The sequence below is a fragment of the Acanthisitta chloris genome, unplaced genomic scaffold (assembly GCF_000695815.1).
Source record: "Acanthisitta chloris isolate BGI_N310 unplaced genomic scaffold, ASM69581v1 scaffold7516, whole genome shotgun sequence".
NCBI lineage: Eukaryota > Metazoa > Chordata > Aves > Passeriformes > Acanthisittidae > Acanthisitta > Acanthisitta chloris.
In genome coordinates, this window is record NW_008677567.1 from 15,991 (window position 1) to 30,928 (window position 14,938).

The 14,938-nt window shown below is 40.2% G+C and overlaps 1 protein-coding gene across 1 annotated transcript in view; it reads right to left on the bottom strand.

Annotated features, from left to right (window-relative positions):
- Positions 1-14,938, bottom strand: part of ADTRP (androgen-dependent TFPI-regulating protein) — a 29,479-nt gene that overhangs the window by 10,882 nt on the left and 3,659 nt on the right. The window contains exons 2-3 of the mRNA XM_009076551.1: positions 11,570-11,704; positions 10,043-10,144 (exon numbers count right to left, since the gene is read on the bottom strand). Coding sequence (XP_009074799.1) covers positions 10,043-10,144; positions 11,570-11,704 — 237 coding nt within the window. The remainder of the gene's footprint in view (positions 1-10,042; positions 10,145-11,569; positions 11,705-14,938) is intronic.

Genomic DNA, 14,938 nt, shown 5'->3' on the forward strand with positions numbered 1-14,938 from the left:
CCTGGGTCAGATGTTAAATGGACAATGAGGGGGCTCTTGGGATGCTAATGCCTCAACTTGTTGACTGATTTGTACAAATTTCAGAAAATAATTTCTTTGGATGAAATTTCCCCACTAAAAGTTTTGTAATATTCCCTCTGCAAGAAAGTAATAGTTTCAAGTTGCAATACCTAGGACAGAAAGCTTAAAAAAGTGTTGGGGAACAACACAGCAAAACCTGTCAATGTGATGCAACAGGAGAAAACTATAGCAACAGCTGTAGTTGACTAGTTAGTTAAATTCCTGTTAAACAAGGAAATAATTTCATAGGTAGATGGAGGTAGGTAGGGAGGAGGACAACAGAGAAAGACAGATAGACTTTTAAACAGAAAAAATACCAAACTAATGTTTGAGGTTTGAGTTTTTTTCATCTTTATTTTTCCCTAAAGGCACAACCTGCTGGTGTATGGTATAAGTTTCCTCTTGTGCTAAGGAAGTGGTTCTAGTACTTTCAATGTATGTATCTGTCAGAAACTGTGCTGAGTATCTGATATGATAATATGGTGTCAAAGTTTTACTGCTGTATATTTATAGCATAAGTTGTCACAAATGCACATTAAATTCTTTAAATGAACATTGAGCTACATACATTGTGTATGAAAACAGTCTGTATCTATTTATCTAAGAGGCAGACATCAAACTCTGTCTGCTGCTGCAAAGAGACAGCTCACTGGAAGCTGCATGTCCTCTCTCAGCCCACCCAGCACCTCCAGGACCTGCAATTCATACCTGGCTGTCCTACTATCAAAATAACCTTTCCACCTCAGTTATCATTTTTCAGAGAAAAGAGATAGAAAAGATTTATTTGATGTTCCAGTTCCTCTCACTTATTGGCACTGAGATTTTCTTCTGTTCTCTTTCACAAAGATATTCCTCAGCTCTACAACCTGCTTGGTTGATCGCACAGGTCTCATATCAAGTGATTCATGGATTCATTTAACCAGAAAAATGTCTTCGGTGCACACAGCTGTCATATACAATTCCTGTAACTGTCTTTTAGTCCGAAATCTGTGTGTTAAGCTGCTTTTAGAGTGATTCTAAAAAAGAGTTTATTTTCCATGGGCAGTCAATAGTTTGTCCTTGAAAAAACCCAAAATGCCCATGCAAGGCAGCAATGATGGAAAACCTGTACTTTGTCCTCACTTTTAGGCTTTAGCCTAAGGTTTTGGCTGGCACTCTGTCTCTGATTTAGAGCACCCCGTTCTGACAGGTGCAGATAATTTGGAGCACACCCAGAAAAGGGCAGCACAAACAGACCGGAAGTATGAACAGGAAAGCAGCCCAAAGACAGGCATAGAAACAATGAATGCATTGAATGTCTTGTTGCTTCTAGATAGAAAAGAAAAATGAGAAGTTTCAAAGGCTTAAGAGGCTGATACAGTGATGACTGCAATGGGCAAGTGTTCCATGTCCATAATGTGTTGGATCAAAGATGAGTGGCTCAGTGTTCCTCAAGAAAGATGCAGCTTTATACTGGAAAGTATATAATGAGCAAGCAGGACAGCAACCACCTAGGGGAGCTGGGCCAGCCCTTTGCAGGAGAAGCTAGACAAGAAGTGGAGTGTGATTTCTGCCAAGCACCCTCTGGGCATCTCTGACCCAGCCTGACGGGCTGCGCAAACTCCACAGCCAGTGCAAGTGAACACATTCAAAAGCAGAGGATGAAAGTATGAAGAAATGAGGGATCTGCTCTTCTGATGGGAGCAAGCTATTGTGACCAAGACCACCAACATCTCCACTTGCTGATCCAACTTCTCTTTCTCAGCTCATACATCTTTTTGCTGCATTACAGTGCATGAATCCCACAGGACAGGGGAAGAAGAGACAAAAGCAGAGCTTTGCACCCCATTTAAAATTTCTCATTTGCATTCCTGGAGTGAGTGGCCCCATTTACTGGATGGCAGGAGGGGCCCTTCAGCAGCACACAAACAATATGCAGACAGCATGATACAGGGAGCAACAAGCTGTGGGTGGCAAGGGATAGCCTACTGCTCCAGCACACAGTGCACTGGCACTGCTGTTGTACAGCAAACTGGAAGCAGTTGCAAAAGATTGTTGAGAGATCTTCTTTTTGTTCTGTGTTGATTTAGAAAATGTCAATTCACTTAACTAACCATTTTTAGTCAGGTGCCTCCACTTACGTAGGAGTTGGAGAAAACGCTCAGGGGCCTATAAATCAATAGAAGTTTGAAAGTTATTGGCAAAGCTGGAAAATTTGGCTGCTTTTGGAAATAGCCAAGAGTTTAGTGGAAGGGTAGGTTGAAATTTCTGCTCTCTCTGACTCTCTGAGCTTCCCACTGCTTGGAAGAGTGATTCCATGTCCAAGAGTAGCAAAAGCATTCAGGAGTGGTGCTGTCTGCCTCTTGTTTTGTAAAGTTTGTTAAAGGTCTTGGATCTATCCTGATTTGAAAGAAGAAATACAAACTAAAAAAGAAAGAAATTTGTTGTGGCATAGAAAAACTACTCTCTTCCCAAGTCCAATGATGTCACTGGCGTATGACTCTGTGCAGTGTCTTCTGTACAAATAATTGGATCTTTTGAAAAATATTTTTCCATATATATTAACTACACATGATTTTTGTAGAGCCATTTAAATTTGCTGTCCAAATGCCTTCTTGAGACAGGTTTCTACAACAGTCCTCAGCTCCTTCAAACACAATTTTTTTTTGTCATTTTCCCTTTGTGGATATAAAGCTTCTTTCTCTCTATTTTTTTTTAACCCAGATTCTTTCTCATGTCCATATACACCCTAGGGCAGTACACATGTGGGAAGATCTTCCCTTGCGCTCCTGCTATCCTATAGGTCTACTGGTTATTTCATCTATTTCTGCAAAGTCAAATTTGTCTATTAACAGTAAAATTACAGTGGAATTTCCATTGAATAGCTGAGCATATTTATGACAGAAGATGCATATTTATACAACAGACACCAGAGGAACACGTGGATGGCTACAGGGTGCAAAGCCTGCCCTTTGCCTACAACACACAGTTGGCTTTCCACATGATTTCGTTCTCACAGCCGAGAGACGTTGACTTTGGCAACATCATTAGTGATAGACCATATATCATTGTTAATCATATCTGCTGAAAGGCTTTAAAGGCTCCTCATATCCTTCTTAATATAAAGAAAAAAGTATTTTCTCATTAGAGTTATTTTTAACCATAGGTCTCTAGTGCATTGTCATTAAATATGCTTTCAACCCTATTTAGCTGTGTTTCATATCCTTAAACTGACACGTCTGAGGAGTGCAGTATTTGTATTGGGCCAAATTAAAATATACAGTTTTGCCTCTTCCTTTAAAGAAAACTTAATAATTAAACTCAGATTGACATAGATCAAAACGTTGGCAAAAATCGCTGGAAACAGTGACTCATTTTTTATTTCAATTAACAGTTTCTCTGTTTCACATATAAACAGTGAAACTGTCAAAAATAATTATCACAGAGGGAGAAAAAAACCCTATTACACTCCAAGGTAAGAAAAACAGGCTAAAACAATAGCTATGTTTACTGATCAGGCCATCAATGAACCAAACTGAATCAGAGAGCTTTTTTCCACTCTTGGCAGGAAGCCTGTTTGTATTTATTTTTATGTTCTTTGAAATATTAATGTATTTACTTGTCTAACAACATCTGTTTGTCGAGGAAAGATTTCAGTTTACAAATTTTGTAAGGACGGAAGTATTTTAAAAGCCAGGTTTGGTTGTTTTATTTGGTTTTTTCTATAGTGAAAAGACAAAGGTTATGGGACTTTTAAAATTATCAGAGACATTTATTTAACTAATCATACTTTTAATCTGAATTCTGCTGCAAACATTCAGTTTTAAAATCCTTTGTGTCTCTCTTTGGCACTTATTATGAGTTTTAACTTGGGTTTGGGTTTTTTTCCTTTTTCTGACAAACTCAGGTGAATCTCAATTAGCTATAAAATTGCAAATTTCTATTTGTTGCTCATAAACTCTGGCATATGAATACAGGGGAAATAAAGTTTCTTAAACATATGCTGAACTCCATCTGAAATATTGGCATGTTAGCTTATCTCCCGCAGAGAAGAATGGAATTATAACATTCTCCTATTCTCCTGTTTCATTACTTTTTATTTCCTACTCTGTGTTGTATGCTTCCCAGGATACATTTCAGGTTCACAAGTTTAAACTGAGATGAATAGTCCTCTCTGAATATTATTTCCAGTATTTGGTAAGTCCATATGGAATTTTTACTTCCCATATTTTGAGTAATTTGTGTATTTATTTAATGTTATATCCTCATTTTGCCGTTGAGAATACAAGTAAAAGCAAGTTTCCTGGGGCTGAGAAGACAGGGCTGGGTAGAGCTTGTGTTCAGCTGCAGGCTCCAGCCTAGGCTGAGTTTTAAGCACATGAATAATCTCCCCAGAGCTGCTGAGATCACTTGTACGCCTAACGCGTGTCGCAGTTGACTCGGTTTGACCTCGTTTGACTCCAGAGTGAAGGAAATAATGCCTCAGTTGACCATAGCTGTTTGTTTCTAATTCATCTGCATTTACATACCCTCCATGTCTGCTTTCCATTAACATGTGGGACTTTAGCAAGGGATATTTTTCACAGTTACCACTGGCCAAACTAAACTCCACTGGGCACAGTTGGAGATCATCAAGTGCTTTTGAAAAACTGCCCATGTTTCTCCTTTCAGTCAAATTCCCCACAGAGCTTGTGTGCTGACAACTACTTGTGGCCAATACTCATGCTTCTATCTTCTCCATTGGTATGTTACTGCAAAGAAAAATCAAAAACCCACTTCAGTGCTGCCTTGTGAGGCTCATAAGCCAGTGTTCATTGGTCGATCCTTGAGGTGTTTATTCAGATATTTAGCTCTTTGTTGGGAAACATCCTCTTGTCTATGGAAATTTCCTTCAGTCAGATGCTTCCATAAACAGTTACAGCCTATGCTATCTGAGCATAATAAAACTAAATGGCTTCCTGTCACCATAACCTCTGTTTAGTTTTATACTCATAATTTTCTGAGTCTCTGTATTCGCTCTCCTTTCTTGGCCTAATTTTGGAATAAATTCCCTCTTTTGATTTATTTTGCTATTATTTTTTCTTCTTTTAAATGCCTCCTTCAAAATTTTCTTTTTCCATCTGTCCCTATACATTTTTCTTCCTCTCTTAACCTCTTTACTTTTCAGGGTGGAAAGGGCTTAACCATTATTGTTCATTTTATTTCTTTAACTAGTACATTGCCACATTTAGTTAAAGAAATAATTGTCTCTTGGAGTTACTACATGTCTTTTATACTCTCAGACATCAGTGCATTTTCAGGGAACCACAGATTTATTTTATGGATAGAGCAAGAGGCACAAGGAGTCCTGTTACTGAGCAGGTGTGGTGGCAGATTAGTCAGGAAGCTATTGCTCAATCTAATTCCAGCAGCACTCCTCTCTGAACCATCAGCTACTATCTGTTTCTGCCCTTTCCAGGCCCATTCATGCTCATCTGAAAAGCAATATTAATTTTCTTTTTCTGAGATGTGTAGGTAGCTTGGGAGCATTATTATGAAAAATGGTTGAAATATCAGACCAATTGTATGACCAAAGGTAAAAGAGCTTCAGAGATAAAGTTTCCTGCCTGCACTCACGCATTTTTGGGAATAAGGCCCTGGCTGAATATCCTATTGCTTACTAGCAAATGTTTTGTCTCAATGTCAATGCCAGAATTTTAATTGCATTTCTCCCTGACATTAGATACATAGTCTAAGAAACTGATGTTGCACTGCAGCTGGAGGTTGACATGAGACTGAAGTGACACATCCTTTGCTGTGGAATATTTGTCTCCAGCTGTTCCTTCACAGGGTGGGTTATGGAGACTGCACCTGTGCACGCTGGGGTAGCAGCAGCCCGGGAGGATTCCCTGCCATAACATTTGTCTGTGAAACACATACTTTCTCCCTGAGGAAATGGGCTTATGTCAACAAAAATGGAAACTTCAAAAAAATCTATGGAGCGCTGGGAAAAGCTAAGCATCTTTGCTCTTAAATGTGTGGGGTGATTAATTTTGTGTGCCATATCCCTCACACGCACATTCTTCTTCTTTGCCAAAAGCTGAATGTAATTGGAAGCCTATGAACATCCATAGTTGCCAGACAGCTTAAAATTGAGATACTGTGAAATGCAAACAAATGGAAATGTTTCTCTCTTGTGTAAATATGCAAGAATTATTAAGCATTAAATACCACTTGCAAGGAGAATTGTGTAAGATGGTCAGAGATGAACCTGAGGTTTTTCTTCTGTACACACCTGGAGTAGGAGTACAGTTAGAGTGGCCTGGACAAGTGGGTTCTGTTCTACAAACCAATTTTGCAGACCCTTACTTGGTTAGTGATGCAGCAGCTTCCTAAAATAGCTGTAGTAAGATATAATCCTTCACATAGATACCTTCACATAAGAGTAATTTGTATTCATATAGCTTCTTTTCCAGATGGAAATAAATCACACTAGTCCATTTCTGTTGATGTAGGTGTGTCCACACTAGGGAAGGGAAGGTTTACCTAGGTGGGTAGAACACAAACAGCTTATATATACAAAGAAGTTCCAAGATAAAAGGGGACATGGTGAGTTTTGCCTGTATTTTTAGTGTTAGGGCATTGATGGCTTGCTTCAGTGAAGGAAAATTACTTGTATGCACCCAGCTTGTTCCTTCACTCCCTTGCTTTTTTTTTTCTTTTACACATTCAGGTAGTGCTTAGTTACAGCAGGGCAAAGTGCAAAGGAGCTTCAGAGGCTCAGGCCATGTGGGGTCTGTTGTCATCTCTGCTGAAAGTCTGACAGTTAAGACATGTTTCTTTTCTATTTCCCATCCCTCCTTTTCTATTCTCAGCTTTTTAGCTTACAAAGTCTTCTGAACATGGGCAGTTCATAAGCATGTGTCAGTAAAGTGCCCGAGATACTAAAATGCTGATTTTTGTAAAGGTGAGAGGGTAACACATCTACAGAGTAAATTAGAAAAAGAGATGGCCAAACTAAACTTAGCTGCAGCCTGAAAATAAAATTGTGCTTTTTACAAGAACTGTGCCCTACAGACTGAAAATATAAACCTTCTTTTACAATAAGACAATTGTACCATTACCATTTTTTGTGACCACATCTGGTTAACATTGATGTGTATCTTTTGTTGTAATTAAAATATTTCTGAGTGATCTCTGACCCACCATTGCCCCTCTTTGTTTAGCATTCAATTCTGTCAGGCACTTCAAAATGTAGTGTTCCCCAATACTGCCATTAAGTTGAATAATACATGCATATGGTTGAATCCAAGCTGTCTCCAGCAGTCAGTTGCCTTCTGGAGAGTATCCAGATGTTGCTTGAAAAGAGATGACTGGGAAAGAAATAAACAATTTCACTTGACGAATTGGCCAGTGTATCTTTTGTCTCGGCCATCTTCCACTTCAAAAATCTTGTACAAATAAAATAATTGCACTTGAGACACAAGCAGGGCGGGGGTTTTTTTCATCCACGAAGCTCAAAGTTTTGTATAAAGATGGTAAAACATAATTATCACAGGCAAACAGAAGTGGAAACTAAGTCTCAGCCTTTGGGTTTAACTCAGTAGAAGAGAAAAGAGAGAAACTCACATAGTCTGGAATACTTGGCCTCCTTCAAATATTAGCAAAATTCCTGTCTGCACTAGCCATCCTTTCTGCAAAAACAGAAGATGTTTTCTCAGAGTGCAAAAACATGCCTGAACTGTAGGGCTTTCTCTGCAACTCTGGGCTACCAGGTGGGCAGAAACACTTTCCCACTGCAAGAGCAGTCAATGTGAGCTAAAAAAATGGCTAGCTCATTTTTGCAAGGAAGGTGCTGCAGCATCACCACAAAGTCAAGGCACTTGGTATTCCTGCAGTAGGTTTTTGCATGGTTATTTTTTAGGTTTACTCTTCAGTTACAAAACAACATACGCTTTTCCTATTTACAACATTAAAATAGACTGAGATTAAAAAGAAGTACTCCCACTGCAAATGACATGGCACTGACGTTTACTACTGATACACCAATGTCTTTTTCCACCAAAGCCAGCTACATATTACCTCAGTCTGCCATGAAATGTCTGTCATCTCAGAGCCATAATGTATAGCAATGTGCAAGGAAATGAGCCCAAATTAAAAGTGTCTGCTTGGCAATTAGAACTTTGAGAATGTCCCTTAAAGTGTCGGGATCTCCCTGGATCGCCCTGGTGTTCACAGCGGATATTTTGTATTGGAAGAAAGAAATGCCTCAGCTAAGCCTGAAGACACCTGTTGAAAGGTGTCCCAAAACATGAAGATTGTCAATAGCAGGGATCAGTCTATGCTGGTGGCAGATGTTTTATGCTCAGTAGTGACTGGAAGGAAAATTTCCCACCCAGGAACTGTCAAGCACAAGATGTCTGCAGTGTATTAAGAGCTTTAGAAATAAAATACTAGGTTGTGACAGAGATTTGCTTTATGTGAAGTTTCTCTCCCATCAAAATAATTTTCAGGAAGAATTGTTTTTCCTTTTTTAACACCTATTTTTGATATTTCTGATATGGAAATGCTTTTTGTTGTTGTCAGAATGACTCTGTTATGAAATATAGATGTAGGTAGGGTAAGAAAGAAGTTACAACTAATAATATGTTTGGTTTCCTGCAAAGAGTTCTTACACATAAACGTGCAAGAAATAAAAATGTATACCCTAGCACCTCTCAACCTTCCCATGTCATAAACAAATGTGGAAATGGAAAGGGCAAATTCTCAGCTGTGTGCTGGGATTAAATCAGGCAGCAAAGCCCATCTCCTTTCAGCTCTACTCTGTGCCCTCCCCTTCCCTAGCACCTTCACCACTGTGAAGATTTTAAACCAGTTGCCCATACAAAATCCTGGACCTGAAACCAGCATGCTGCTGAGGACATAAGGAATCTTTCATTTTGGTAGATGATGGTTTTGAGAGAGAGTAGTGTCCTTTTGTGCCTGTGCAGAGGTTTGGACAAACACAAAAAGGCCTTGGTGGAGATGAATTGGTGGACAGAAAGCAGGTGATGAGGTTAAAAGTTCATGATGGCTGTGGTTTATCACTGGGGTATCAGCAGTGCTGACATGCCTATGTGTGTCTAGATTCCAGTCACAAGTATCTGAACACGCCTGTCTAAATCAAGTGGCTGCTCAAACCTTGAGCCACTATCCTCAACCAGACACCCCAAAACCTCCCACATTTACCTTCAACACTCAGTGGGAACTGCTGCAGTGGGTTGCAAAGTGTGGTTCTTAAGAAATGAAGCCTGGAGAGAAATGAGTCTTCTATGCAATTATTTCATACTTTTTGGCTTCTCTTATTCAGCCTAGCTCTGAACCTCTCCCTTCTCTCCCCCTTCCCATTAGCCCCACGAGGCCTCCCTGACCTTGCAATCCACCCACAGTTTCCATGTTACTGTCAGCCTCCTTACACTTGACTGATGAGAAATATGTGATTATTCAACGCATCACAAAAACGGCCAGAGCAAATGAAGGAGAAATCTGGAAAGTATTTATAGAAAATCTGTAAACAATCATTGCAATCCTGCTATTCGAAGCTGTGCACACATTAGCTTAGTAGCTGTAGAGCTGTTAGATTTCCTTTGGTTATTTCACCTTTTTTAAAAATTAAGAGCTGCTTTGTTATACTCCCAGCCATTTTGGATTTCAGAGGCTTCTGTTAGCAGACACAATTTCTTTTTTGAGCTACAATAAGTGAGATTTTTTTCCTTATGACTACACATCACTTCATTGACTTCAGAGGTTTGACAAGCACTGATTCACTGACGTTTCTTGTGTGCTAAAAGGCTTCTTGAGGCAGCTTCAAGCACAGGCATCTGCTTGCTGTGTACAGCTCAACATCAGATTCAGATAAGTAGGAAGGAGGAGGTGAGAAAGAAGAAGCTGTGAAAGTCTTCTGGAAAGAGACACAATGCAATGGAGGGGGACAGGTTGCAAGTCTCCCTCTTCTCTGCAAGAGGCTGAGGTGTTTCTTACTCACCATAGCATGATTTAACCAGAGTGGGATGACTCCATCAAGGCTTTTGGGGTAAACCAGCTCTCGATTGTAGGTATAAAGTGTCCAAAAGGATATAGACACAAACTGGAACCAAAACGCAAAATGAAAGAAATTTAAAAATGAAAGACAAACATAATTTAGCTAGTGCTTTCATTTCTGAGTATGCAAAACATCTCCTACATGAAAAATTATGATATTGCTGGATAAACTCGCGTGATCTCACATTTATTCTGAGATGCAGTGCTGTGTTGATACTGGGAGACAAACCTCCTTTATAAACTGCCGACACTGATATTTTCTGTGTAATCCAAGTTTAGCTTAAAACTCCTTTTATTTCTCCCCCCTCCCTTTCCCTTTGCAGATAGGATCTTTTGATGGTCCGGAAGTCCTCCTCAAGGGACTATCTGTCAAGCCACAGCATGTATTTTGCTCAGGAACAAAGTAAAAACAGGTCTTGGTAAGACCATTCACTTAAATTTACCCTTATCTTCACAATTCATAAGCCTAATTCCTAAACAGCAGGTGAAAGCTGCGCTGTGGGCAACCATTTTTATTTTTTTCCCCAGCAGTGAAGGATTTACAGCGGGAGAACTTAACTGGAGGAAATGATCCCCGGTATCAGTTACTGATACCTGGAAGCTGATTTGTACTTTTTTTGGCCTGGCTTTGTATTTGAGCACACTTTGTGCTTGGAGTTGGAAATCAGAAGTGTGAGATACTGGAAGAATGAGACTGTGCCTCTGTCCTGGGGGCATGGTGAGGATGCCTGGGGGGATATGGCAGTAGCATCACAAATACTGCTGTGCAGGGAAGATAAATTAGCTGGTCTTTCTGTCTCCATCCCTGGCAGGACTTTTTTAGTGAGACAGCTAGCTGAGCTGCTTATGGACCATATTTAAGCAGTGCTTCTCAGTCCTTTGAGATGCAGAGGTGGCTGCAGGCATCACTCACACAGAGCGTACCTACATGTATAAATAACCCATCAGTTCCTGTCCAACCCACAGCATTTTGATAAACAGCATTGTCTGTGAGGGAGTAGGTAATCCATGATGAATCTGACGTAGGCTGCGACTATAATTATTTCCCTGTGAGTCTGTTTCTCTACAGTGCTTATTTAAAGCTGCACTGGCGTCAGAGAAGGAATTGTGAGGTTCTTCTGCCTCTTAGGTACTCTCTCATGTCCTCCTGACCTGTGCTGCCCTTTAGAGAAAAGCCCTAAATTGATAAATCCCCAGCTATTTGTACCATGAGATTAACAGAGAGGTTACACCTCATTCACCCTTTGAGGTCAATCTTTGTCCACTCAAGGACAGCAACCCTCGAGTTTGTGCAAGAGGCTTTGCTTTCAATGATGACAGGTTCACCACTGTTTCTTCTTCTAAACTGTCCAAATCCATTACAAATCCAATGGTAAAAGAAAGTCCTCTTCTTATCTATTTTATACACATATATATGATGCTATACACCCCTAATCATTTATGCAAACATGCAGAGACAAAGGTTACTTACTGTGGACACTGGGAAAGCCAGGACACTGAAAAGAAGGTCTCTGCTGGAAATTACGCACTTAGCACATCGCAGTTTCTTAATTAGTCTCAACACATCAGCCAGGAAGGACACCCCATAGAAGACAGCCTGCAAAACCTAAAGTAATTACACCTAATGAGTGAAACTCATCCAGTTTTCATTAGCACGTTCCTCAATGAAATCTGTTCTTGCTCTTCAGGGAGCTGTTTTGTTTGTGAGCTGCAAGCCCATGTGAGGGAAATAGCTGTTGGCTGTATCTTTTTTACTAACCAAAACTGATTAAATAAACTTGTTTGGGAGATAACTTTAACAGTATCTCAGTTAATAGACTAAACAGAGATGTGTGAGGTGATTCAGATGGGTGAAATGAAGTATATGCTGAAAGCTAGCTCCTTCACACTTCCTATGTTAATTGTTAACGTTCATCTATCTGAGTGGGAGAGAAAAAAAATATGCCAGGAAATGTTTCCTGTAAAGCAGTTGCAGACAGCTTCTCCCACAATTTAGCCACCACAGGCTCTTCTTTCCAGAGACTCATGCTGAGGTTGATCCCAGTGTTAAGTAGCTCAGAATACTCCAATGTGACAATTAGGTGCAGAAGTTAGCAAAACCAGAACATCTTTACAAAGGGATTCAAGAAAGGGTTTCAGGTGCTTAGAAGCAGAGATCCAGGCTTCACTAACTAAAACTGAAATTTTGGTTAAGTTTAAATGAAACTATCTATAACTAGTTAATTTGAGGGTTGGGAAGCTGTGTTTTGGTTTGAGGTTTTTTTCTTTCTTCAAATCATTTTCAAGTAATGAGAGCAGGATTGTTTGGGGAGGGCGATGGGAGAATTTGGTAAAGAATTAGGAAAGTGCACAGTGACAAAACAGAATTTCACAAATTATATGTGAAATGGTCAGAACATTGTGGTTTAAGCCAATATTGCTTTTCTGATTGCTTCATTTTCTCTCCTAACACTACACAGCAAATCAAGATGAACCAGATTTGTCAAACCCTTGCAGAAAAATACTTCTCGCACTGTCTACTTCAGTTCTGTAAACTCACAGGGTGACCTCTTCTTTCCAAGGCTAGGTTGGCCCAGAGTGATGCAGTATGGGAAATGAAGCCTACTGCAAATGCTGGACCAGCTAGCGGTGCTTAAATGGAAAGAGGCTGTGTTACAGATTTCAGGATGAGATCTCTTTTGCCATGATCTTACTCTGAATCAGATATTTATTTAGAGCAAAGTGTCTGAAGTTGTGGCTGGTTACTTCATCAGTTTCTGAAGAAGCCAAGAAGGGTGGTGCTTGGGAGGGGACAGGATTAGTGCACTGTTTTTCCATCAGAAATGTCTTAATTATCAAAGTATCTGAGGGGAGGAAGGTAATATCATCAAGCCTGTTGCCAAACAAGGGCTTCTGCAAGATACAGTTTGCAGAGACTGAATCTTCCTGGGGAGAAAAATGACCATAGTTTGTCACTATCTGCAACAATCACCATGCATTTTGTGGCTCCCCAGCAAAGGGAAAATGTATTCTTCCTTCCCTATACTTTCTGCAGTCCAGACAGTCACCACAGTAGACTGCAGCCAGGTGCTGTTGGTGAAGTTTCCTCCCTCCCTGTGCAGACCTGCAGCAATGTAGGTAGGGAGGTGCTGACACAGGCTGGGTAACTGGCCCAGGCCACCCAGGACCATGCATCATCCAGTTCAGCTGCAAAACCCCATGTTTCCTCTCAAGTCATAGGCCGAACAGCCACATTTTTACATAAAAAAACCCCCAAGCAGCTTCATCAGAACCCACATATGGTTTTGTTCAATTCTGAGGCACCCAAACCAGCTCTTTTAAATGTGGTTTTCTCTCTCCCCATTATCACAATTAGCCTCTGTAACTGCAGGCACAATTTCAGTCGGTAGGAATTCAGCCCTCCAAGTCATGTGTCTAGTTCAGAAAAGTCTATGCTGGGACACAGCATACTTAGAACACAAACACATGTTCAACCCGAAAGTCTGTCCCAGTCCTTGGCCTCACCAGGACATCAGTACCAAGTCCTTGAAGAGCTAGGAAAAGCCTGGTAATAAACAGAAGCTCTTGTTACACCCTGTAGAGTCAGCAGTAACTTTCTGTAAAAAGCATGAAAAATGAACGTGAGGGTGGTGACAGTCTGGTGACACATGGTGACTAATTGCCAATAAAGCAATTAGGGAGAGGTCTGGTTCCCAGAGGATGGGGCTATTATTATCTTGTTCATGGTCAGCCTTACATTAATCATGGGACAGGGCTAGGCTGCTTCTTCCTCTGCTTCAAAATTAACTAAAACAAACATTTCTGAAAAGAAACAGTCCCAAAACAGCCACATTCTCAGCCTGGTAAATATTCTGTCACACACAGAGGAGGACAATGTTATCTTTTGTATGGAAAATGCTTATCTGAATGTGTAACCTGAGCCGTTTCTTTGGCTGAACATGAAGAAGAACAACTCTGAGGAAGTTTGAACTCAGGCTGAGGAGCTTTGATTTGTGCTGCTGTAGCTCTACCCTTGTTCCTCACTGTGTGTTCAAAGGTGTTTCAGACAATTTGTGATCACCCTGAATTTCCAGGAGGATGGAAGAATATACAAGTAATTTTCAAGCCAGAAAACTGAATTTAGCTAGAATCATCCCTTGTAACACTCAGTCTGGCATTGTGCACCCCAATTATTTCAGATGTCCTGTGAATTTCCCAAGCAGCAGTGCTGGCGCTCACAAATCCATTGCAGTCGCTCATGGAATATAAATCCACTGGCTGTAAATAGAGAGGATTCCCTAAAGTATTCCCACACGAACAGAAGGAAGAGTGGAACCATTCAAAAAGCTAACAATTAACCAAAAGAGGAGAATATGGATATGATTATCCCTCTTGGAGAGAAGCTGCTTTCCCCTCTAGATTCCGCAGAGCTCCATGGTGCTAGGTGCTGTAGAAACATTTAAATTGGCCAGATTGATCTTCCAAACTGAAACTCATAGTGACAAAGACAAACCTTAATTTTTATCTGCTGCAGTGATCAAAAGGGTGTTTCTGTTTAACTAACCTGACATGATTTACTTTTGTGTATAAGATCTTGCCATATGTGTACACTGAAATCTCCAACTAGTACAAACAAATCGGGCTCCAAGCTCTGCCCTTAAGGGAGGGATAAATCCAATATTCTGAGTAGGTTATTAGACATAATAGTCAACATTTAGTGTAGACACACATCTATTCACATGATAGTGTCCTGGAAAATATCTATACTAAATACTGGGCCTATTTTGAAATAAATACAAAACAGCTTTCCGGAGAGCTGGAAAGTATTTCCATTATGAAAGACAAAAGCGTAAGGAAAAAA